Source organism: Lissotriton vulgaris, chromosome 5 (assembly GCF_964263255.1).
Source record: "Lissotriton vulgaris chromosome 5, aLisVul1.2, whole genome shotgun sequence".
NCBI classification, from domain to species: domain Eukaryota; kingdom Metazoa; phylum Chordata; class Amphibia; order Caudata; family Salamandridae; genus Lissotriton; species Lissotriton vulgaris.
The window spans coordinates 841,494,895-841,522,398 of NC_141693.1; the positions used below are offsets into that span (position 1 = coordinate 841,494,895).

The 27,504-nt window shown below is 46.5% G+C and overlaps 1 protein-coding gene across 2 annotated transcripts in view; it reads left to right on the top strand.

Moving 5' to 3' along the window:
- CCAR1 (cell division cycle and apoptosis regulator 1) overlaps nt 1-27,504 on the top strand; it is a 1,290,009-nt gene that overhangs the window by 626,549 nt on the left and 635,956 nt on the right. For both annotated transcript variants that reach the window (XM_086922386.1, XM_086922387.1), the window contains exon 16: nt 15,217-15,405. In XM_086922386.1, the coding sequence (XP_086778512.1) occupies nt 15,217-15,405 (189 nt within the window). The remainder of the gene's footprint in view (nt 1-15,216; nt 15,406-27,504) is intronic.

Sequence of the window (27,504 nt, forward strand, 5' to 3'; positions counted from 1 at the left end):
TTTGCCTCCTAAAAGAATGTGCAGTGTCAACAGTACTGCGCGGTGGAGTTTCCAAGGCAGCTATCGCCCGACTATGCATTTTGTCGCAAGTGGAGCTCAGGCCTACTGCATGCCTTTCTGCCCATGCCACTCCTGCCCTGGGTTCTGAAGAAGATCCAGAATGACTGGGCCCAAGTCATCCTTGTGTCTCCTGATTGGGTGAGGAGAGTTTGGTATCCAAAGCTTCTGAGAATGATTGTCTATCCTCCGATCAGGCTGCCCCTTCTGGAGGATCTTCGGTCATATCAGCAGAGGATGGTTCTCCATCTGAACCGGTCATCTCTGCGCCTCCTTGCGTGGCGATTTTGCGCAGCAGTTGATAGCTTTTGACCTTCCTCCTGAAGTCTTTAACATTATTCTGGCAGCCAGACTGCCCTCCTTGGCAAAAATGTGTATTGTACTGCACTGAGAGGTCTATTGACCCTCTAGCTTCTTCTCTTTCTACTGTCCTCTTGTTGATTCTGACCCTTGCCCAGCAGAGCTCTGCTTTGGGCACTCTTAAGGGTTAGCTTTCTGCTCTGTCTGCTTTTTTGCGGCTGCCTGACTAACCTTCTCTTTTCAAATCTCCCATTGTGCATAGATTTCTAAAAGGGCTGGCTCACCTGTTTCCACCTATGCCCTTTGTAATGCCACAGAGGAACCTTAATTTGGTCCTCACCTATCTGATATGTGCTCCATTTGAGCCTTTGCCCAATTGTTGACCATCAAAACAGCCTTCTTAGTGGCGATTACATTGGCCCGGAGAGTGAGTTTCAGGGATTATTTTGTTCGCCTCCTTATCTTATGTCCTTTCCAGACAAGGTGGTGCTTCCCACCAGGGCTTCTTTTTTTCCAAAAGTTGTGAGCCCATTCCATCTGTTCCAGTCCATCACTTTGCCCACCTCCTTTGTTCCCCGCATCGCTCTAAAGAAGAGGTGCGTGTCCACCGTCTGGACCCAAAAAGAGCGTTGTTGTCCTACCTTGACCACACTATAGAGTTCCGGGAGGACGACCGACTCTTTGTGAGGCATGTGGAAGCGAAGAAGGGAAGGGCAGGGCAGAAAAGGACCATTTCTCGCTGGGTTGTTCTCTGCATTAAGATCTGCTACAGCCTGACGAAGAAGCAACCCCCTGAGGGATTAAAGGCCCATTTACCAGGGTAAAGGTTGCAACTACGGCTTGGCTTGAGGTGTCCCTGTGCAAGACATATGTCAAGCTGCAATGTGGGTGTCTTTGCGCAAGTTTGCAAAATATTATTGTTTGGATGGTCAGGTCCGCAGGGATGGGCACTTTGCTCGCTCGGTTCTGCAGGTCTTCTAGTTTAGTAAATTAGTCCGCAGCCCGCCACCGGGATGGTATGGTTTGGATATCTAATTCATAGGTAAGGGATCTGCAGCTAGAAGTCTCGATCAGATGAACAAGTTACTTTACCTTCGGTAACGCATTATCTGGTAGAGACTCTATCTAGCTGCCGATTCCTTACAGCCTCACCCATGCCTCCCCGCTTTGTGGACAAGTTGTTTTAGGGCTAGGGTAATTCCCTCCTTTTCAAGGCCCTAGTTTTGCACAGGATTGCGTCAGTTACTTTGTGGCTCTGCGCTACTGGCGTGGAAAAAATAAAAAGAACTGATGTCTGCACGCCTGGTTGGCGCCTATATAGGCACCGCAACATCATAACCGACGCTGCTGACACGGACGACATCGGGCAGAGCCGAATGGAGCCACCCGACGCTTCGCTCAAGGGGTATTGCTCAGCAAAGTTTTCCTGATCCAGCCTGACGCCTGGGAATTCAAAGGTAAGGAATCCGCAGCTCGCTCCTCCTTCTTCTCTGACAAAATTACTGCCCTAGGAAACAACCTTAGATCTGCTAGCCAATACCAACCCCCATCCCACCCCGGACGTGCCGCATCTCTCCAATGCTGCCCCCCATCATCACCCAAAAACCAAGTGCACTGGACCAATTTCAAAGTTTATGAGGACCATTCCATCTTGGAAATTGTATCCTCCTGAAACCCACACAACCACTTTAATGACCCACTCCCCTACAACTGTTTGGCCGCTGCCTCCCAATCTACCCTTCCTATTTGGACTGCAATAATTAACGCCTCCCTTGTACTGGGGTCGATTCCTGACTCTCTAAAAGCTGGTCAAATCATCCCCATCTTAAAAAAACCTATGCTTAACCCTGCCTCGCCAGACAACTTTAGACCTATATCCAATATCCCACTCCTAGCTAAAGTTATGGAGAAATGTGTATAACTTCAACTGAGCCAACACATCACCAACTTCAACCTATTAGACGAATTCCAATCTGAGTTCAGGCTTGGGCACAGCACCAAAACCACCATTCTCCGTATCGTGGATGATGCTCTCCAAGCCCTTGAACAAGTTAAAACCTGTCTCCTAATCCTGTTAGACCTATCCTCTGCCTTCGATACGGTCAACCACAAGAAAATTTTAAAACATCTCAAACTCAGGATGGGACTGGATGTCTCTGTGCTCGAATGGTTTAGATCCTTCCTCCAGAACCACTCCCAGAGATTCTTAATCAACGGTAACCTTTCCGCTCCCTCTCCGATTCCGGTCGGAGGACCCCAGAGATCAACCCTGTCCCCTACCCTCTTCAATCTTTACCTTGAACCGCTAGCAGAATTACTACGCACCGCCAATATCTCCTACCTCATGTATGCCGATGACACCCAGATCTACATCAAAATCTCTACTCCGGAGATATTTTACCTGATTAAGGCCTTGAAGTTGACTATCCAATGGCTCACCTCCAACCAGCTCAAACTAAATGCACAGAAAACAGAATTCCTGCAAATCTCTCCACCCTAAAACCAACCCTGACATTCAGGAATGGTCTAAGTCGATCACAGCCCTAAACTGCTCACTGACCATAGCGGACTCTGCCAAATCTCTTGCAATAACTTTGGACAGCAGCCTGAATATGCGTGACCACATCAACTTGATGGCCAAAACCGCCAGGTTTCACCTGAGCTAACTAAGAAAACTAAAACCTTTCCTTGACACTCCTGACCTAAAAATGGCAGCCAAAGCACTAGTTCTCTCCAGAATCGAAGATGGATGCTCTACCCTCTCTGGCCTTCCTAAGATCTCCCTGGCCCCTTTGAAAGCCTGTCTCAACGCTGCCACCAGACTCCTAACAGGTTCAAATTTTTTTTACCACATCTCAAAGTTCTGAACTGGCTTCCTCTTGAAGTCAGAATCCAACTTAAACTGGCAGATATCAATCACAAGGCTCTATACACTAAATCCCCTGCATTTCTCGCTCAGAAAATCATGGTATCCAGAGGTGCCAGAAACTCCCGGCCCTCCAAAGACCTCTTACTCCAGCCTTTGCGCTTTCAAAAGAAAAAAACCTATAACCATGCGTTTTCTGGGGCCACACCAAGAATTTGGAACTCATTCCCGCCCATCATTAGAAGAATTCCGTCTCTGGCACGTTTTCAGAAGGAAGTCAAAACCTTAGTAATGGGCAAATTCCTCTCCTAACTCTTGCACTGGACTCACCTCAGTTTTTGTGTCCTTGTCCTTCGTTCTTTTAAATGATTTGTACTACTTTTATCCCAAATGTTCCACCCCTCTCCCTAAGTTCATATCGTTCTTGTAAATTATTTATTCTTGCTTTTATCCCAAATGTTCCACCCCTCTCCCTAAATTCATATTGTATACAACTTGTTAACCCTGTAAAGCGCTCTGATACCCTAACGGGTCAAGTCTGCGCTCTATAAAACACAAATAAATAAATAAATAAATAAAATAAATAAGAAAGTCTCTACCAGATAATGCATTCCCATTGGTAAGTAACTTGTTATTCTAGAGCTCTAGAGGCGTCATCCTCTTCTGTATCTTTCATTTTATCTCGGACTACAGATTAATTCTTTTTATTTTTTAATATGTTAAGATTTTTTGTGAAATACACATCTTGCTCTTAATTTTAAAATTACTAATTTCGTACAAGGTTTGTCTCTTTCTTCCTATAAAGAAAGCAATACAGCTTTGTAGACTCTGGACATACATCACTCATGATGTCTTCCACCACGAGGGACTGGAACTGCTGGGGTATCCATCAGAACTTAGCATTCAATTGTACATTGGTCCGTGTCCAAGTTCTTGATGTGCTTTAGGATCATTTAGCACCTGGGATTGGTAGGAGAATGACCATATATGTGCATTAGTAATGTTGAATTGTGTAACATGATAAGTGTGACTCCATTGGACAGTAGTGGGTGATGTAAAACAACCATCTTCCCCTTTCCTGTTCATGCAGTGTATGCCAGTTCAAGGGGCCTTGTCATAGTTTTTCTGTGAGTTCTAGAAGTAATTATGTCCAAGCCTATCAAGAGGCTATTCACCACATCCATGACTTGTTCTCTCAATATTGTGTATCCTGCTTCTACCCATTTGTGCAGTTTGCCTCTCCTGGCTGGTTTCTGGGGATCGCATGTCAAGTTGTGTAACACAGCAGCTGTCTTTTGGTCAAGAGCAATTTGAGTTCAGCAAATCTATATTTAGTTTCTTCGTCCTTGTCCGCTTCTGTGAAGCTAGCAGTCATACCCTGGGGCAAACAATAAGTGTGTTGCCGCTCAGTTATTTTGAAATGTAAACAACTCCATGCCAGTGCTCGAGTATGATGCTGCAACTCCCAAACAGGAACAAGATTGCTTCCCCAGAGTGAAACCTGGGGACTTCATTGATGATCGACTCTTCCATCCCTTGCAACCAGTTTAACATCCATTATGTGCAGTTAAATACATTGAATCAGTTTAAAATTGCAGTTGTGGGATACCAGTTTTGGGTATCACATCATATTCTGCAAACCCCTTGTCCAGGTGTCTCGCAAGGACTCCAGGGTATTTCTAGGTATCCCTCTTGTCCCCGAGTAAAGTTGTGCAATGGTTCTCCTGCTCTTAGCCATTCCAAGTAGAGACTCCAATAATGGGGGTTGTCTAGGAATCCCCCTTCATTTGGACTACACCTTCTGCCCTATCCAATTAATGAATTTTGTTTCAGGAATTTTCCTAAAGGGATAGGATATGCCTGCTGTAAAATCTGGAGTGTATGTTGTGTATCCCCCTGGTAAAAGTCTCCCACAATCTTACTCTCCAGCCACCTTCCCACAGTTGTTTATCAAGCACTTTGTGTAGATTGCCGACGCCTTGTATGCTTCACAGTGTCAATCTATGTATGTGCGCTGTCTTTATGGTGGTCATTTGCAACCGTATCTAGTGGTATGTAGTATAAATCTGTGACATTACACCGAGTGCTGCAAGAATAAGAAAGTGTATTTTTTCTAATCCCTATGAGATCATTCAGTACAGTGTCAGCTTGTGCAAAGAAGTGCCTGGCAAAATTATTGGAATAGTGGTGAAGAATTAGAGGAACCTTGGAAGGACCACCATTTTCATGATGGCCAATCAACCCATGACAGATCGAGGCAGCTCATTCCAAAATGTCACTAGACATTGAGCATGTGACTACGTTTTTAATACATTATCGTTTATTAGGTCAGTGTTGGGTACACTTTGGGCCAAGATAATTAAGAGGCAGTTTCCCACCTTAATACTAGTGAAGGTAGGTTCCTAACCCATAGTGCTTCAAGTGCTCCCAGTGGGTACAGTCTTCTTCTAGTATATATTCAGTCCTGGTATGCACTTGAACCTCCCCAAGTCACTATGCAACTGGCCCAAGTCCGTTTTTGCATCAATGCCTTGACCATCTGCATCTTCAGCTTGCCATTCCAGTTCACTGCATATTACACCCAACTTGGCATTTGTCTATCCCAGCAGCATTGTTGATGCCGCACTAGGCAAGCTCAGTGAACTTTCCTTCTGATTTAAAGACATTTTCTTTGTATGCAATCTATCCACATTGTCCTTAACAGATCCAAGACAACAGAAATCCTTGATACTGCTCAATTAAAAACAAGTGATCTTCCGTTTAACAAACCTTGATGTTTTGGTCCATCAGTTACTTTAAAGAACCTAAGAGTGCCTTTTGGTAAACAGCTATCCTGTCACCAAATAATGCAGTTAACAAGCAAGCTAACTGCTATTATCCAGTATTATGGGTGTATTTCATAGATTCACATGCCTGAATCATTCCCCGTCGTCGAGATGGGAGTCCCGGTAAATAGAAAAGTAATGTCCTATAGGCATACATAGAGAAAAGTAGGCCTAAGGGCCTTACCTTAGTAGCCTATCTATGTCCTTTTGTAAAAAGGACCAAACTCTAGAAGGTAGCCAATCAGATACCACCTCCCTCTAGAACCTTCCTGCCAGGAGCCTCAGTCTCTCAGATTTTCTACCGCACGTTGTGCTAGGGAGTCTCCACCTGAGTTCTCCTCAGGATTTCAAGATTTACTTCTTTTCCTCACAGAAATTGAATATTTTCTTCTACAAACAACGTCTACTCAGCAGAAGCCTGTTCATCCTGCGGTAAGAAAAGACTGCATGTTGATGGCAAACATGAAACTTGCCTCTACTGTCTTTACCCTGACCATTCTGTGAAAGAATGTAGAATATGTAGAACATTTTCTACAAAGACTCTTAAAGACAGGGAAGGAAGACTGCTACTCTGGTTAAATAGACTTAAAGACAGAGATGATGCAGTATCTTCAGAGGAAGGAGAAATGGCTTCGGTGTCATCCAAGCTATCCTTGAAGAGGCCTATGGTGAGTTCCCCAGGCCCTGCGGACGTTCCTCCTAAAAAGACTGCCTCTAAGTCTTCTGAGGTAAAATCTGTCACGTCCGAAAAGGAAGTTACCACCTTCAGAAAGCCATCTCAATCATCGACGACGAGTTCGTCGACGCATTCTTCACTTAAGACAACCTATGTTTCCACGTCGACGACCACGGTCTCAACGACGATGGCATCAGCCTCCTCATCGACGACATCTATAACTCAATCTTCGACGGCGGGTAAGCCTCTGTCTTCTATTATACTTATAAAAAAGCAATCGACGTTACTTAAAATTCCGTCGACGGCATCGTCGACGACGAGACATAAACTGTTGACGCCTACACCGGCGACGAAGACACCATTGACTCCAGGCGTTTCGTCGATGAAGACATCGACGACGGTAAGCGCAACGTCGTCGACGAAGGTATCGGCGTCGAGCGCGCTGTCAACAAAGGCACCGTCGACGACTACCGCGTCGTCGAGGACACTGTCCACGTCTTCATCGTCAACGACGAAGGAATCGTCGATGAAGGAATCGTCGACGAAGGAACCGTCGACGAAGGAACCGTCAACGACCTCGTCGTCGTCGACACATGAAAAACAATCGGCGGCTGCACAGTCGACGACGAAATCGACGACGACATCGTCGACGCCGTGGAAAAAAGCTGATTTATTTCCTCCAAAAAGGAATGAAAAGATTCAGATTACACCTGAAATAACATCACCAAGTAGAGTACAAGGATTACTTCCATCTTGCCTACTACAAAATGATGAATCTGAAGACGACCACTATGAGCAAGCTACTAGTCCTTCAGATCTTATTGTGAAGTGCCAGAGCACAGACGAAGATGATGTAGTTATTACAGAAGAGACCGTTCATACACAACAGGTCACTCCTATGGTTTGCCTTCCAGTTTCAATTGTCTCAGACCTCCAATTCTTGATCGCAGACTACAAGAAACGTTTTCCGGAATCACCTGCGGAACCTCCAAAAGAGAAATCTTCATTATCTTCCAAAACGCATTCATCACCAAAAACAATGCCACCACCTCTAGATCTTACTCAAGACAGAGAACCAGTTCATACTGTTCAGTCATCGGATGACGACGGAGAGGAACCAAAAGAAGGGGAGGTACGGGATGACCTCTCTTCTCACAGGGATGATGAGGAATATATAGCTCATTCTCCAGCCACACCTGAACCTCAGACTTCGGATTCCCCCCCAGTGAATATTGGAGGTTTCCAAAACTTGGTGGAAAGAGCAGCCACAAGATTTCACATGGCTATAGAGTTACAAGAAACAGACTGTTTTCTTTATGATTTTAAAGATCCGATCAAGAAGACAACTAGATCTATTCCCATAATAGAACACATATGGGAGCAAGGTCAGCAATTAATGCAAACACCAGCATCGGTCTCTATAGTAGTGCCCAGACTGGATAAAAAGTACAAAGCGCCTTCAACAGCAACTACCTGCCTTAATGCACACCCCAAACCAGATTCTGTAGTAACACAAGCGGCTCAAAAGAATTCTAGAAATCCATCCTCGCCACTGTCAGCACCACCAGACAAGGAGGGCAGGAAATTGGACAGCATAGGCAAACGCTTTTCAACTACGTCCGCCATTACTGTCAAAATAGCGAATGCCATTGCGTTAATAGGCAGATACAACAGACAATTATGGGAAGATATTGTCCCATACCTAAAAGAAATACCAGAAGACTTGAAGGATGAAGTCCAATCTCTCCTGAAGGAAGGACAAATGTCAGTATCAGAAATCATCGATTGCGCAGTTGATGTAGCAATGACAGGCTTCAGGCAACTGGCGGGTGCAGCAGTATTAAGGAGACAAGGATGGCTCAAGGCAACATCCTTCAGACAAGAAATCCAAACTAAGGTACTGGATATGCCCTTTAACGGACAACATCTATTTGGGGACAAAATTGACAAAGCCCTACAGGCAATCAAAAAAGACACGGATACTGCACCAGCTCTAGGCACCTTACAGTTCAGAAACCAGTCCTTTTGAGGACACAGAGGTCAGCCCTCTTACAGAGGATCATACCAAGGAAAATCCTCCTACGCATATAATCAAGGCAGATCGCAATACCAACAGCGGCAGCAACAACATGGTCGCCAGACCTCCTACGGGAAAACAAATTTCAGAGGGAGAAACCAGAGGAAACCAACAGGCGGACGCCAATGACAGTTTCCAGCAGCTAGCCCCTCAACCATATCGTTCTTTCAAAATTGGAGGCAAAATATCACACTTCCTCCACAATTGGAAAGCAATAACAACAGATCGATGGGTGATACAATTAATCCAATACGGACACTCATTGGAATTCAGTTCAATCCCTCCAACAACTCCTCCTCGCATGATCCAACACGCACATTTGCGATTACTCCTCCAGGAGATTTCATCAATGTTGAGGAAAGAGGCACTAGAACGAGTCCCAACAGCTCAAAAAGGAAAAGGATTTTATTCCCGATTCTTTCTGATTCAACAGAAAAGAAAAAAGTGGAGGCCCATACTAGATCTCAGGGCACTCAATTCATTCCTAAAGAGCCAATCGTTCAGGATGGTAACCCTTCAGGAAATATTAGGATCTCTAGAGGAAGGAGACTTTATGACGTCCTTGGACCTCCAAGACTCATATTACCACATCCCAATACACAGGCGCCACAGGAAATACCTGCGATTTGCTGTAGCAGGACAACACTACCAGTTCTGTGTCCTACCAATCGGCCTAAAATCGGCGCCTCGCGTTTTCACAAAGTGCCTCTCTCCAGTGTCAGCTTACCTAAGACAGCAAGGCCACCAGGTCTTCCCCTACCTGGACGACTGGCTGGTGAAAGCACCTTCTATGAAAGGCCTGCAAATGTCTTCCAGCGCCTGTCTAAATATTTTCGTCAAACTGGGCCTGACTCTCAATCGCGAGAAGTCAATCTTACAACCCTCCAAAATTATAACTTTTCTAGGGGCAACTCTAAATACGACATCTGCAACAATATTCCCATCACAGGAAAGAAAACAGAAACTAATTGCTACCGCCAATGCAGTGACCTCAAAGAACACCATTCGAGTCCGTACTTTCAAGTCCCTTCTAGGGATGATGTCCTCGTGTATACTACTCATTCCTCACTGCCGGCTCAGGATGCGCCCACTCCAGGAGGCACTGACCAAGCAGTGGACTCAGTGTACAGACTCTTTCGAGGACCACATAGTGATTACTCCACAAATCACCAAGGCATTACGCTGGTGGAAGACTTCCACCAACCTATCACAAGGACTAACGTTCCTCCAACGACATCACCCCCTCTCAAGCCCTCTGCGACTCCCTAGCCTCATTCTTCCACAACAAAATTGCTGACATCCACAACAGCTTCGACAACCGACCCGAAGACCAACCCACCCAACCCCCTGCAGGACCCCCACCCCCCCTTAACATCCTCAATGACTGGAAGCCAATCTCCACTGAGGACACCATCCGTCTGATGAACTCTATCCACTCAGGATCCCCCACAGACCCATGCCCTCACCACATCTTTAACAAAGCAGACTCCATTATAGCACCGCACCTCCGAGACGTCATCAACTGCTCCCTCAACTCTGCAACCTTCCCGGAAAGCTGGAAACATGCCGAACTCAGCGCCCTCCTGAAGAAACCCACAGCTGACCCCACCGAACTCAAAAACTACCGCCCTATCTCACTCCTTCCTTTCCCGGCCAAAGTCATCGAGAAAGCGGTCAACAACCAGCTCGCCGCATTCCTCGAAACCAACAAATCCCTCGACTCCTCACAATCCGGCTTCCGAGCCAAGCACAGCACTGAAACCGCCCTCATCGCAGCAACAGACGACATTCGAACTCTACTGGACAATGGAGACACAGTCGCCCTCATCCTCCTCGACCTCTCCGCAGCCTTCGACACGGTCTGTCATAGCACCCTTTTACAACGCCTCAGAAACGTCGGAATCCAAGGAAAAGCACTGGAATGGATCACCTCGTTCCTCACCGGAAGAACCCAGAGAGTCCGCCTTCCACCATTCAAGTCAGAGGCCACTGAAGTCATCTGCGGCGTACCACAAGGATCTTCACTCAGCCCCACCCTCTTCAACGTATACATGAGCCCCCTCGCGGCCATCGCACGCCAACATAACCTCAACATCATCTCCTACGCTGATGACACTCAACTGATCCTCTCACTCACCAAAGACCCTAACACCGCCAAAACCAACCTGCATGAAGGAATGAAAGAAGTAGCCGAATGGATGAAGCACAGCCGTCTGAAACTGAACTCAGACAAAACAGAAGTCCTCCTCCTAGGCACCTCCCCCTCCGCCTGGGATGACTCTTGGTGGCCAGAGGCCCTTGAAAAGGCACCCATCCCGACGGACCACACACGGAACCTGGGCGTCATCCTGGATTCCTCACTCTCGATGAACAGACAAGCCAACGCCGTTTCTTCATCTTGCTTCAACATTCTTCGCATGCTCAAAAAAACATTTCGCTGGATCCCCACCGAAACTAGAAAAACAGTCACCCACGCTCTGGTCACGAGCCGTCTGGACTACGGAAACACCCTCTACGCCGGTACCACCGCAAAACTCCAGAAAAAACTCCAACGCATCCAGAACGCTTCAGCCAGGCTCATACTAGACATCCCGCGTAAAGATCACATCTCTGGACACCTGAAAAACCTCCACTGGCTCCCCGTCAATAAGAGGATTACTTTCCGGCTCCTAACCCACGCACACAAAGCGCTCTACGAAATCGGACCCGAATGCCTCAACTCAAGACTGTCCTTCTACACCCCCTCCCGCCAGCTACGATCCGCCAACCAAGCCCTTGCCACTGTACCTCGCATCAACAAAACCACCATGGGAGGTAGATCCTTCTCCTACCTGGCAGCTAAAACCTGGAACTCACTTCCCACTCACCTTCGCCTTACTCAGAACCACCTAGCATTCAGAAAGCAACTTAAAACTTGGATATTTGACAAATAATTCCCCACCCTTCTCCAAGCGCCTGAGACCCTCTGGGTATGTAGCGCGCTATATAAATTTATTGACTTGACTTGACTTGACTTCTGCCTCCAACTCCACATATCATAACTACAGACGCCTCTCTAGAAGGATGGGGAGCAGTCCTTCAAGAGTTGCAAATCAGTGGCAAGTGGACGGACCAAGAGAAGAAACTCCAAATCAACCTCCTAGAACTGAGGGCAGTGTTTCTGTCTCTACAAGCCTTCCTCCCCCGCATCAAAAACTCAGCAGTGCTTGTGAGAACAGACAACACAACCACAATGCACTATCTAAACAAGCAGGGAGGAACACGTTCTCTGACACTATCTCTAGAATCACAAAAAATTTGGAACTGGCTAGTACTCCACTACATCAACCTCACGGCAGAGTATGTCCCGGGCAAGGACAACGTCATAGCGGACACATTGAGCAGACAGAGATCTCTGTCCCACAAATGGGAACTCAACCAAAATGTTCTAAACGACATTTTCACAAAATGGGGGAAACCACAAATAGACCTATTTGCCACCAGGGAGAACGCCAAATGCCGCAACTTCGCAAGTTGGCATCCCCAATCGCAGTCACTAGGAAATGCATTTTCCATCGCATGGCGCAACGTGTTTGCATACGCATTTCCGCCATTTCCCCTACTAACAAGAGTCATTCGGAAAATGAAGACGGAGCACTGCACACTGATTCTCATTGCCCCGTTCTGGCCAAGGCAACACTGGTTCACAGACCTTCGTCGCCTCTCAGTCCAACCTTCAATCCATCTGGAACATCATCCATCACTACTCACAATGTCCAAAGGCCAGGTACTCCACCCAAATCTGAAATCCCTCAGATTATCAGCATGGCTCCTGATTACAGAGAATTCTCACAGCTAAACATTCCGCAGGAGTGCAGGAATGTCCTAGCAAAGGCAAGAGCTGATAGCACAAACAAAACTTATTCACTAAAATGGAAACGCTTTTGTGTTTGGTGTATGGATAATGACCTCCATCCCTTTCAAATCACTCCGGAACAGCTCCTACCATATTTATTACAGTTGGCACAATTTGGTCTTGCCCCTGCATCTATCAGAGTTCATCTGGCAGCCATCTCCCGCTTCACGAGAACATCAAAAGGAACATCGCTATGGTCCCACAGATTAATTAAACAATTCCTGAAAGGACTCTACAGATCCTTTCCTCGACCACGCACAGTTCCATCAACATGGCACCTTAATGTGGTACTCAACCAATTAATGAAACATCAGTTTGAGCCCATCCATTGAGCTGAAATCAAATACATCTCATGGAAAACAGCACTACTATTAGCCTTGACTTCAGCAAGAAGGGTCAGCGAGCTGCAAGCTCTTACCATTCAAGATCACTTCATGCAGTTTAGAGAAGATAGAGTGATTTTAAGGACTAATCCACGCTTCATTCCCAAGGTCCCTTCGGATTTCCACCTAAACGAGCCACTAGTCCTCCGATCATTCTTTCCTAATCCCAGCTCTCCAGCGGAACGATCACTTCACTCTTTAGACCTAAAAAGATGTCTTAAATTCTATTTAGACAAAACAAAACATATCAGGAAAACGAAACAGCTTTTCATTGCCTTCAGCAGACCAAGAAAAGGCATGCCACTTTCTAAACAAAGCATTTCAAGATGGATTTCATCTGCAATTGCATTTTGCCATGATAAAGCTGGACGACCACTACAGTCCACAGTTCGAGCTCACTCCACAAGAGCGGTGTCCACATCGGCGGCACTATTTGCTGGAGTGCCCATTCTGGACATTTGTAGGGCAGCGACCTGGAAGTCTCTGCATACTTTTACCAGGCACTACTGCCTGGATACAGAAGTGATGCAGGATGCAGCTGTTGGCCCGGCTGTACTTAGCCATCTATTCCAGTGAGATGAGCCTTCCTTCTTCCCTCCATCCTTTATTGGTATGCACATTCTCTTCTTTTTATATTCACTTGTTGATGATTGCAAGTCGTATGATATGCATTATTTCAGACTGCTTATACTGTCTCATCACAAATGTGCATAATGTATTGCTCGCTACTCTGATTCAGGCATGTGAATCTATGAAAGACACCCATAATACTGGATAAGAAATGCGTTACTTACCTGTAACTGCAGTTATCCAGTATTGGTGTCTTTCATAGATTCACATGTAACCCTCCCGCCTCCCCAGGAAGGTCTCCTCTCTCTCTTTCTATATATATTACGCCTACCTAGCTTGGTGCGTACGAAAATCTGAGAGACTGAGGCTCCTGGCAGGAAGGTTCTAGAGGGAGGTGGTAGCTGATTGGCTACCTTCTAGAGTTTGGTCCTTTTTACAAAAGGACATAGATAGGCTACTAAGGTAAGGCCCTTAGGCCTACTTTTCTCTATGTATGTCTATAGGACATTACTTTTCTATTTACCGGGACTCCCATCTTGACGACGGGGAATGATTCAGGCATGTGAATCTATGAAAGACACCAATACTGGATAACTGCAGTTACAGGTAAGTAACGCATTTCATATAGAGAGAATAAAACTTGACACCAATATCTTCGTTCGTGGCAAATCCCTCCTTGTCAGATTAATGGCAATCTTCAGCCTTGATTACTATAATTTCCTCTATATTGGCAGTAACAAAATAAAAGCGGAGAAAACTAGAGCACCAAGACTTATCTTCATACTAAAACCTCCTGACCACATTTTGCCTGCCCTAAAAGCATTATATTGTCATTCTCTAATACAGAGGATTTAAATCACAGCACTCAACCTAAGATATTGTGGCATCCATCAATCTGGCGCAGACTGCTCACAAGACTTGGCCACTAAATACGCTTCTATATGAAACCTGCTGTGCATCTACAGCATTGTGTTGAGCACCCTACACCAAGAAACAGAAAAGCAGAAGTTATGTTGCTGTCCAAGGCTCTAAACTCTGGAATGACCTCCAGGACTCAAATACATTAACAGTCATATAGGAAGACATTGAATAAATCTTTTACATCAAGTCTTTTCCTTTTCATCTGTTTCCTCCATCTTTATACTCTCTGATCGTTGAAGCAGCATTATGCTGCATTTGACAATGTACAGGCACCTAAAGTTGTTTCTAATAATAATAAACTAAACATAATGTAAAACAGTGACCGTAAGTAACATTTGATTGAAAACATCAGGCCACACCCCTAAAACAAGAATGAAAAGTAGGAAATGGTATTTTCAGTAATTGACATATGTGAACTTTGTCCTTGCCCCTATAACAATTCCATAACCCCCAGAGCACATTTTTTTCTCCTCCCGCCATCCCTTTTGACGTTTTTTTCACCTTATTTTCATTATTAATTTGTAGGTGCTTAGGTGAATTTATTTTAATGTGTTTTATTTCATTCTATATCTGCTTGATATCATATACATTTAATACTTGTGTTGATTGTCTGGTAAAAGACCCAAGATTTTTCTTTTTTGGCTAGGTGAATGATCTACGAAGGGAATTAGAAAGTCGAACACTTAGCTCCAAAGGGCTAAAATCTCAATTGATAGCTCGCTTAACAAAACATCTGAAAATAGAAGAACAAATGGAACAACAAAATGTACTGGGGAAGAGTGAACACGGAGATGATGATGAGGAGGAAGAAACTAAATCTGGGGATGATAAAGAGGTAAGATAAGTAATAATTTTTAGTTTATATGTGTTTTAATAAAACAACTCTAAGAAAGATGTTCTGTGGTTAGGCTTTATACCATTCCAAATAAAAAATATAAAATTCTACTGCTGTTCTTGATTTTGTGAGCAGAAATCACTACGCACTTATACATATTTCATATTGAAATGTCAATCAGCCACTTTAACAAATACATTTGTGTCACAATCAGTTGACCTAACGCAAGCATCTTAGTCATCGTTCAACTCAAATTTCCACGTCGTAGGTCCCCACTGCAGATATCTCAAGGGAGGTGAGTCCTTATGCTCTTTAGATGCAGTTTTCCTTTAATGCACACCATAAAGTATAATATCTACCTTGAAACCATAAACGCCTCAGAGATAAACAGCAGGGACCTTCTGTTACATTGTTTGTACATAGACGTATTTTTTTTAACAATTATTTTATTTGGTTTTTAAAGCAGCAGAGCCGTGAGATGATAAAGTAATGCACTGCAACCCATATGAATTTCTCGTTCACATTATGTGCATATAGTAGGACATTATATAACATAATTCAAAAGAGGGATAGCATAAGTAGTTGTTGTAAAAAAGAAAGGTTGTGAGGCATTGGGCATGAAGTTCTGAAATGTATCTAGCCTCTGTGCTGAGGAGCATACAAGTGTTAGTAATGCACAGTGAAAAAATAGTAGAAGTATGAGATTACTTCAAAGAGGTTGGAGACATAGTTCGGGAATGGTGTCTGAAGGCCCTTGCTGTAGAGCGGAGGGTGTCGGGAAGGGGGTGAAGGGGACCACCGGCCAGGATGGCAGCAAGAGAGGATTGGGAGTCAATAGCTGCGTGGGCATCGCAAGTGAAGGATCAGATGGGCACTGTTGGCGTTTCCGAGTCGTAACGGATGTCAGCAGGCTTATCACAGCTCTGCTGGGTGTTCATTTCGATTTCAGTTTATCAGCAAACCTCGTTTTGATGTGCCTACATGAGCCTGGTTGGCTGCAAATACTTTTTCGATACTGATACGATGTCTTGGCTTCTACTACAAGTTGACTTTTAGTTTAATTGTGTGAAGAGTAAACAGAAGAATCTGAATTACCTGCTTACTTGTTCCACTTACTTATCAAGGTTCTATGGAAATAGTGGAATGTGTTCTTCAGTGTCAAGTTGTCCGGACTGTCATACAGTACGGTATTTTGTACCTTAGGTGGATGGGTTGCTGTCGCCACGTGTGCACCACTGGAAGGACTTCCCTTGCTTGTCTTCGCTTGTGATATTTGATACTTATTCACCACTCTATATGATTGATTTGATGTGCACGTGTATAGCATAGCTACCTGTCAATTATTTACACTTTCAAACTCTGTTTTTTTCCTCCAGTCAATTTTGTTTTTTATGATGCTCATAGTTTCCACCCCTGCTGCATATGGCCTTCGACCAGACCCTGTGTCTAACCTCTCAGACCCTCATAATCAGGGCTGACTTTGCTTTTGCTTATTTTTTTATTTTATATTTACACTGCTTGGAGCTTGCAAGTCCCTTACAAAATGTTGGTTCATTGTCTAGCATCTAAAACGGTTATTGATAGCTTCCGTTTGACATATGTAATGTAATGTAAGAAACATTTCTATAGCGCTACTTTCACTCCAAGGAGTATCTTGGCGCTCACCCAACCCAGATGGAAGAGTTGGAGGGAAAGGATGACTTACACTCTACACTACAAATTACACCAATGCCCTACATGCTGCATCGTGCAAAGAGAAGATCCAGGTTTTTAATGCCTTCCTGAAAGAAGTTTCTTGGGATAATGAACGTAAAAAGGGCGGAAGCTTGTTCCAGGCCTTGGTACCTAATACCTTTTGTGGCCAGCTTGAATCGGGGAGCGTAAGTAGATTCTGACTGGCAGACCTCAGACAGCGTGTCGGGTGATATCTTTTGAAACCATTGCATAGGTATTTTGGGCCTTGCTGATGAAATGCCCTAAAGGTAATTATGAGAATTTTAAACAAAATTCTTTTACCTATTGGCAGCCAGTGGAGGGTGTTAAGTGCTGCTGAGGCTGAAGACCTACGGGGCCAACGCAGTACAAGGCGGGCCGCCGCATTTTGGACCATTTGTAACCTGTGGAGGACGGTTTTGTTAGCTCCAGCTTATAAGCTGTTACAATAATCCAGCCTGGAACTTATTAAGGCCACTGCAACTGTTTTCCTAGCCGACAACGGAAGTAGGTCAAAAAACTTCCTCAGAGCTTTTATGATCTGGAAGCACGTCCCAGCCACTGCCACAGACTGATGTTTAAAAGATAGTTGGTCATCAAATTTGATGCCCAAATTGCGGGCAGATGTAATTGTGTTGGGAGGGGCTTCTGCATCCACCGGCCAACATGTTTTTGGGGAAAACAGATTATGACTCCCAAATGGCAGAATTTCTGTTTTTCCAGCGTTACATTTTAAATGATTATTGGTCATCCATTTAAAAGTTGCTGCTAGACATTCCTTAAGATCTTCCTCGGCACCTGGCCGTTCTCTATCCAATACCAGAATGAGTTGGGTGTCGTCAGCGTATGAAATAGAACTGATCTGGAATGACGCGGTCAGTTTCACTAGGGGTACCATGTACAAGTTAAAAAGTACAGGACTTAGGCTCGAGCCCTGAGGGACCCCTGAGCTGACGGCTTTAGCCTCAGACTGATATTGACCCAACACTGTGACTTGGCGTCTGTTGCTAAGGAAATTCCTAAGCCAGGCCAAGACCTGCCCTCCTACCCCTGCGGCAGCCAATCGGTCCACTAAGATGTTATGTGAGACCGTATCGAAGGCTGCCGACAGGTCAAGTAGGATAAGGACAGCCTACTTTCCTTGATCCATTGCCGCCCGTAGGGTCTCTGCTGTAAAAAGCAGGGACGTCTCGGTAGAATATTCTGACCGGAACCCTGACTGGTTAGGATTGGGGATGTTGTTCTTCTCCAAAAAGTTCGTCTGTTGACGAATTTTTCTGTCAGTTTGAACATGACAGGAAGCAAGGAGATAGGGCGCAGGTTGGAGAGAGTGGTAGGGTCAGCAAGTGCCTTTTTTTGGAGAGGCTTGACAGCTGCAAGCTTCCAGTCATTGGGAATGTCTGCCGTAATTAGAGAGGAATTAATGATCCTGTTGATTATGGGATTGACCATCTCTACTAAGGTGTGTAACACTGGAGGAGGACAGGGGTCAAAAGGGGATCCCGATTTGCTGCCCAAAATAGCCTTAGAGGTGTCTTCAAGAGATACTGGGGCAAATTTCTCCAAACGGGTAGAGGTCTTCATCTCCACTGTCTGTTCAGAAACCACCGGCGCGATTGGTCCTGGTGGAAAAGTCTTCACGATGGTAAGGATCTTGTTGTCAAAGTAATCAGATATCGCATTGCAAAGATCTTGAGATGGAGGGATCTCCTGCGATAGAGCTGATGGATTCATGAAGTCCTTTACAATCTTGAAGATTTCTTTTTGTTCCTGGCCTGCCATGGATAGGGCCTGTAAATAATGGGTTTTCTTTGCGGATTTTATTCCGGCATGGTACTTCCGTCTCGCTGCCCTATAGATATTACGGGCGGTGGCATCATAATTTCTACGCCACCTCCGTTCCAGTGCTCTAACCTCACCCAGCTCTAGTTTCAAGGCCATTGAGAACCAAGAGGCACTTTTTTTGGTCTTAATGGTTTTTGAGTTATTATTTCTAGGTGAGCTTAACAGCAATATGATTTGTGCATCTTTTTTTAGGTTCGTTTGTTGGGTTTGATTTTGTAGTAATTGACCCGGAGGCAAGGCGGATTTAAACTGGATTTATTGAATTACACAGTCGTGGAGCAGACACAGAGAGGCTCCACCAGGCTCAGCAGTTAGGATAATCAAAGGCAGGATACATTCTAAGTGACTAAGCAACAACCACCTAGCAACCAAAGGATTCTAATGCACAAGACATGAATACACAATACTACATACCTTCCCTTGTTCTTAAAGAAAAGAAAAAAATAAAGATTATAAAAGGAAAATCAAAAGAAAACACTAAAGAGCATAAGAGAAGAACCCAAAAAGGAAGAACTTCTGATGAAACATCAATATATAAAATGTTTATCTGAAACGGACAGGTAAAGAACATTTTCTCGAGCTCCTCCTAACACCTTCATTATCTAGAAGAGCATAACTGATCTGAGCTCTGTACGAACCACATGAAGTTTTAGCAGCACCATCGTACTTTGCTTTGGGTACAATATCATGCGGTTGATATGAACTCAGGTCAGAACTAGGCACAACTTTAGGAACTTTATTAAGGTTCCACCAGTGTCCCCCTTCGATTTGTACAGCATTACCATAGATTTTTACCACATGCTGTGATTTACCATATTTGCTCTCTTTTTTCTTAGTATGGAAAGAAGACTTGATTCTGACCAAATCGCCCACATTAAGAAAATACATCTTGACGCCTCTCTTTTTATCAAACCAAGCTTTTTGCTTACTTTACGAATTGGTTACATTGTCTTTGACTTGACACATCAGATCATCAACATTTGTGGTAGACTTCTGCAATTTAGCCATCCACCCAGGTTTGAAAGATGTGTTAGCGTTTCTTCCTCTCATAAGGACAAAAGGAACGACTTTAGTGATAGTGTCGTGTAGTTCTGTAAAACCACATCATATCATCAAGGACCCGTCTAACATCATGATGACCTAACTTTGCCCACTTCACACAATCCCCAACTACCCGGTTCATCCTTTCCACAAGACCGTTAGTTTGGGGATGATATAATGAACTCCTGAGATGTTTGATGGAAGCAGACTGGAGAAAGGATTGGAACTCACTGCTGACAAACAGTTTGCCATTATCAGAGATTATAACCTCTATAAATCCTTCTCTCAAAAATACATCAGTAAGGAAATCCGCAATAGATTTGGTATTAGCCTCCTTCACCAACTTTATCTCGGGCCATTTGGAAGTGTAACCAACCAAAACAAGGATATACTTATAGGGACCACAAAGAACATCATATGGTCCTTGTATATCAACACCAACCTTCACCCAAGGTCTGTCTGGACACTCAATGGGATTCAAGGGAGGAATAGACACCTAAAGAGACTTGTCGGAAAAACAACAAACAACACATTCTTTATGTTTAAAGTATTTTATTGAAAGGGTACACAGAACAAAAGGAATAACATGCAAGCAATGGCAGTGTGCTGCAGTCCCGGGAGCCCATCTTCAAGTAAATGCTACATGTCCCGCAAGAGCAGTATAGGCTATGTGGGCTCCTCTCCCATCAACATTACATACAGTAACACCCTGAGGTAGAAAAAAAAAAGTGTCCGTGCCCTCCCTTTTGAAAGAAAACAGTTCCCCCCCGACTCCCCCCACCCCCTTCTCGTTCCCCAACACCCTCCTAACACCCCCGTCCAGTGTCCCGGCTGTAGCCAAACCCACGGCGGTTAGCCCCCCCCCACTACCCCCAAACCTCATCCAATCCCACGATTATTGTGCAGTGAACTCTAGCGGTGGTGTCAATCTCAAGAGCCTCAAGTACCTCGGACAGGTCAGTTCCCTGAATTCGGTAGCCAACAATGCGTGGAAGGGCTGCCACAACTCCCCAAATTGCTCCACCTCCCCGGCCATTATCAGTGACAGTTTTTCCATACCCAGAACATGCCACAGCCTATGCAACCAGCCCGTGATAGATGGAACAGTGGTGGTCCGCCAATGGATTAGGATATTCTGAACGGCGGAGCCCAATGCTATAGCAATTTGTCTGCCCCTACGGGATTTCAATGGATACATCAGCCCGTTGGGCAAGCCCAACAGGACATATGCCGGGAAGCGGGGTAACTCTATTTCAAACCGAGCGTCAACCTCATCTAGCACCACCTTCCAATAAAGGCTCAGTACTGGGCACTCCCACAGGATGTGTGTCAATGTGCCCGGGTGCCCACATCCTCGCCAGCATGTATTATCAATATGCCTGTCCATCTCGTGCAATCGCTCCAGGGTGTAGTACCAATATGTAGACACTTTAGTGAAAGTTTCAGTAAGCCCTACATGATATGCAGAATGCCGTGCGCGATATGAGATCTGGTCCCAGTCTTTGTGGCTCAACGTTCTACCCAGCTCTCTGTTCCAGCGTTCACTACTTGGATTATGAAAGTGTAAGGGGGAGGGCTGCAGTAATTTATATAGATCTGTGATGACCTTAGGTAGAGGGGGGGGGGATAGCAGTCGTTTTTGGGGAGGGGTGGAGCTTCACCTCTGAGCCTCCGATTGCGGATGCTGGGGCAGAGGTTCTTCATTTTTCTATAAAAACTTCTCCTCATTTTACCTTGGGTGGATCTTTGATCTATAGGCCACCGGGCCAGCCTAACCATTTTCTGGATTCCTTAGAAGAATACATAGTGCCGCGCGCCCTAAGCTTTCCCAAGTTTCTGCTGGTCGGCGACTTAAATATCCATATGGATGTTCCGGACGCCCCGGAAGCCCGAAGACTTGGTGAAATCCTCGAGCTTGCTCAACTTAATCAATGGGTCACTGGTGCAACGCATGCGGGTGGCCATTTACTTGACCTGGTTTGCTCTAATTTTCCCATTCAGTCGGTTACTGTGGAAAAGACTACATGGTCGGATCATGATTTGGTCAGATTCATGTGGGAATTGCCCGAACCCAGTCTCCCATCTCCCATCAGTCACCCCCAAAAGATTAATGTTCTCGAGTTCAGACAGGCTTTGTCCAGTACCCGCCCAAAACTTAACTCATGTTTGGACGTGGCAGTATGTGAGTTTAATGAGTGGGCTCGAGAGGCGACTATCGCCTCTACGAAGCAAAGTATGGTGTGTAGAGCTAGGCGCTCTCCCTCCCAACCCTGGTTCTCCCCGGAACTGAGAGAGCTGAAACTGGGGTGTAAAAAATTAGAACGAGCTTGGAGATGTGGATATAGCTCTGAGGCTAAATCCGCTCTACGACTCGCCCAGAAAGATTATTACACAGCCATCAAGGTAGCTAAGGGGAATTTTTATGCAGGGTGCATTGCCAAGGCTGACAACAATAGCAGAGAGATTTTCTCTATTGTTAAAAGTTTTATGTCTCCTGTGGCTGATGCTATTCCACTCCCGTCCTCTGCGCAATGGTGTGAGGAGCTATCCTCCTTTTTCATTACGAAAATAACGAGGATCCAGCAGGACCTTCTAGCGGTCCTCCCAGCCGATTACCTAGCTGCTGATTTGGGCCCTTCATTATGTCCAAATTCAGGACAGCATTTCACGAACTTTGTGCAAATTGAGGAGTGTACCGTTCTCCCTCTCCTTCAGTCCCTGAAGTCTGGCTCCCCAGCCGATCCGTGCCCGGCCCGGGTGCTTTCGGAGGTGGCGGAAACAGTCTGCGCTGAGATCACGCAGATAGTTAACCTTTCCTTGGCCACTGGAGAGGTGCCGTCAGTTTGGAAACAGGCCAAGCTGCTGCCGCTTTTGAAGAAACCTGGATTGGATGTGTCGGTTCCCGGGAACTACCGTCCCATCTCCCTTCTTCCGGCACTTACGAAAATTTGTGAGAAGGTAGTTCTTCAACAACTGGAGAGCTTTGTTGACATCTCTAATGCCCTCCATCCCGCTCAATCAGGCTTCAGGGCGGCTTATAGCACTGAGACGGCGCTGGTGGAGATGACTGAGTCAATTCGGGAATGTCTGGACGGAGGTGGCAGAGCGGTCCTAATTTTATTGGACCTCTCTGCCGCGTTCGATACCGTCCCCTATGAGCTCCTTCTCCGCCGGTTGTCGGCCATTGGTATGGGGGGGGTTGTCCTAGATTGGCTATCCTCTTTTCTGTCCGACAGGACTCAGCAGGTCTGGATGCCTCCTCACGCCTCTGAACCTAAACCACTGCTTACAGGGGTGCCGCAGGGGTCTACTCTTAGCCCCCTGCTGTTCAATGTCTATATAACCCCCCTGGTTTTTTTGGCAGAACAATTTGGGGCTAAGATAATAGGGTATGCAGAAGATACCCAACTGCTGTTTACCTGGCCGGATGATAATCTGGACACATCGGTAGTTCATCTGTGCTTGTCCGCTGTATTTCGCTGGTTAACACAGGCCCAGTTGAAATGCAACGAGGAAAAATCTGAAGTACTTTTTTATGGTTCCTTCCCCACCTCGTTTAAGAACTCACTGTGGCCTCCAAACATTCCCTGCCCGAAAGAGATGGGGAGACCTGCAAAAAACCTCGGTATCTGGTTCACAGAGGATCTCAGATTCGAGGTCCATATTAAAAAACTTACAGGCACCTGTTTTGCTACCCTAAAAATGCTCCGCAAATTCTTCCCTCTGCTCCCTAGGGATGCTAAGGAGACGGTTGCTAAAGCACTTATACTGGCTAGGCTGGATTATGCGAATGCATTGTTTAGTGGCATCCCGGCCTATTTGGTGAAACGCCTTCAAATTATCCAGAATGCGGCAGTCCGACTCTTATTTAACATCCCGAGATGGAAGAGCGTTCGCTCTGAGATGCGCACGCTCCACTGGCTTCCGGTTGCTCAACGCATTCTATTTAAATCACTGGTGCTTGCGTTTCGTGCTTCCCATGATCAAGGTCCCTTGTATCTGAGGAAGAGATTTACCAGCTATGTTCCTGCTCGTACCCTCAGATCCTCCACCCTGTACAAATTGTATCTTCCCCGCTTCAAGCGAGCAAGACTTGGTTGCCAATCGATCTCAGTGATCGGGGCCCGGGCCTGGAATGCTCTCCCTCTCCAGCTACGTTCTTTGTCCTCAGTGGCTGTTTTTAAAAAGCATCTGAAAACACATCTGTTCAAGAGTGTAAGTTAAGTTTTTCTTGTATGTCTCACTGTCTGCCTCTCCTTTACCCGCGCCAGGATACTCTCCAGTAACGGAGCGCGCTATAAAATGGTTTATACATACATACATACATACATACAGCTTAGCATCCGAAGCACGCGTTACTAGCCACCTCTCGCACTGCAATAGTTTCCTATCTGCCAACTTGCGTACCTGCGGCTGCAAAGCCCAGTGTCGCACCTGCCAGTAACGCATCCTGTCCGTCTCAGCCAAGCCATACTCCTCCTTAAGCGCTTGGAAAGGGAGAACTCCATCTGGCCCGTACACGTGGAAAAGTGCCCTACATCCAGCGGCCCGCCAGTGCGCGAAAGCTCCCTGACCAACCCCTGGTGTAAAGTCCGGGTTGTCCGCAATAGGAGTAAACGGGGAAGGGAATGTGGTAAGCTCGTACGCCGTGCTAGTAGCGTCCCACACCCTCAGCGGGACCCTTGTTACAAAAGAAGCATAAAGATTCGGAGGGCGATGAGCCCTGCGCAAAAAGGGCACCTCCTGTAAAGAGCGACCCGCCACCGCCTGATCCTGAAATAACCAGTGCTTGTCCGACTCCCATCGGCTCAATTCAACCAGAAATCGAAGCTGCGCCGCCTGAAAATACTTGCGCAGGTCCGGGATTCCCAGCCCCCCAGACTCCGGCGCCAACATGGAGAGAACTCGTCTCATCCGTGGCTTGCGGCCTTGCCAAATAAAACGGGATAGGATCGATTGTGTCTGTTGAAACCAGCCCTTAGGTGGATGGAGCGGCAGGGCCCGGAATAGGTACAGTATCTGAGGGAGGACAGTCATTTTAACTGCCGCCACTCTCCCTAGCCACGATATCAACCCTTTGCCCCATCTCCCCAATTCTTCCTTAATCTTCCTAGTCAAGGCCGTATAATTGGCTGTTACCATGGCCTGCAACGTGGGTGCCAACAATATGCCCAAGTACTGGACCTGGTGAGCTGACCAATGCATGGGGAAAAGGTCCTGCAACTCTCACCGTGTTGCGGGAGTCAAGGAGATATCCAGTGCTGTTGATTTGCCAATGTTCATCTTGAAACCAGCCACCCGCGAGAAAGCCTCCAACTCACCGATACATGCGGGCAATGCGCGTCTCGGTTCCTCCAAGGTCAAGATCACATCATCCGCGTAGAGGCTGACTGTGTGGACATATCCCCCCATCTTCACTCCGGTAGCGTCCGCATTCTGTCGGAGCCTCTGAGCGAGTGGCTCCATATATAAGGCGAAAAGGAGCGGGGACAGGGGGCAGCCCTGTCTAGTACCACGCTCTATGCCAAACCTCCGAGAGCCATAGCCATTCACCCGCACCACCGCCGACGGGAGCCTGTAACAATTAAAGACCAGGGTCCGAAATTTTTCACCTATCCCCATTCTCGTCATAACCCGCTCCAGATAAGGCCAGTGCACACGGTCAAACGCCTTTTCGGCATCCACCGAAAGGAGCATCCTTTCTCCCGGAATCCGGGAGGCCTTCTCCAGAACGTGCACCACTCTCTTGGTGTTGTCCACCGTCTGCCTTCCGGGGACAAAGCCAGCTTGATCCGGTTCCACCAGGCCCGGCAAGTGGGGAGCCAAGCGCGCCGCCAGGATACCCGTGTACAGTTTCAAGTCCACGTTCAAGAGGGAGATCGGGCGGTACGAGCCGCATTGAGTCCGATCCTTCCCTGGCTTAGGGATAACCGAGATCGAGGCCTGTAGGAGGTCCGGAGGGATTGCCCCCGGCTCAGAGAATGAATTAAACAATTTAGTTAGAATGGGGGCCAACTTGTCACTGAACGTCCTGTAGAAGAGCGCCGTATAGCCGTCCGGGCCTGGGGCCTTCCCATGCTTAAGCCTGGAAATGGCAGTGACCACTTCCTCGACCCGTATCTCCCTTTCGAGATATTCCGTCTGCAACGGTTCTAGGGATGGAAGTGTGACCGAGTCCAGGTAGTCCTCCGACTCCTGATCCCGCAGATCCTCCCCGGCGTACAGATCCGCATAGAAACGACGGAAGGCCTCGGCAATCTGTTCGTCCCCCGTGACTAGTCCGCCAGTCTGTCGCAATTTCCTTTACCCGATGACGTTCATTGGCCACCCTGAGCTTATTCGCCAATAGGCAACCACACCTGTCTCCCCCCGTGTAATACGCGTGTTTCAGTCGAAGTGCAGCGTATTCAGCTCTGTCCATGTCTAAGGACGACAGGAGCTTTCTCGCCGCCTTCAGCTGTTTCCAAATCCTAGGGGCCCCCGTACGGCGGTGCACGTCCTCCAATTCCTTTACCTTTTGGGTGAGCTCGTCTCGCTTCTGCCTCCGGTCCCTGTTTTCCGCTGAGATCGCAATAAATTCCCCTCTGACCACTGCTTTAAGAGCGGCCCATTGCGTCGCCGCCGAGGTATCTGCGTTATCATTATGCGTCTGGAAGTCCCTGATCACCTCTGTAATCCTTTCCACCACAGACTTCCTGTGTAACAGAGCGTCTCGAAGGCGCCAGACCCCCCAGGGGGCCCGGTCGACCGGCAGAGAGAAGCTCCCTGAGACCGGTGCGTGATCCGATAGAGATAAGACCCCCACCTCCGAAGCCGTAGCTAAATCACGTACCGGACCGGTAACTATGAGGTGATCCAGCCTCGCGTAGGTTTTGTGTGCATGAGAGTAAAAGGAGTAATCTCGGTCTGCAGGGTGCAGGTGGCGCCAAAGGTCATGAAGATCTAGGTCCACAAGTTGGGATTTAATTGCTTGTGACATTTCCCCTGTCTGTGGAGAGCACTCTGCCGACCTATCTATAGTGGAGTCTGCCACCATATTTAAGTCCCCACCCAAAATGATGTGCCTGTCTGGAGATGCGGTTATGTCCACCAAGGCCGATTGAAAAAAGCTATCCTGACGCTCATTCGGGCAGTAAATCGAACCAATGGTAAATGTCAAGGCCCCCAACTTGAATCTGTGTGCTAATAGTCTCCCTTTATGTTCTGCAAACTTGTGTAGGACCTCCCCTCTAAAGGAGATCGACACTAGGATCGCCACCCCCGCCGTCTTAGTGTTAGACGAGGAAAAAAGCTGTGTGGGAAATTTGCGGGATCTCAACCTGTGGCAATCTCGTGCAAGCAAATGAGTCTCCTGTAGAAGACAAATGTCCACTTGTGTGTTCTCTAGCAGGGATAGAATCGCCCTCCTTTTAACAGGGTTATTAAGTCCCTTAACATTAAGGGTTACCACCTTAAGAGTTGCCATCTAGAATCAAGACAGAATGTGACATGCAGTAGGTC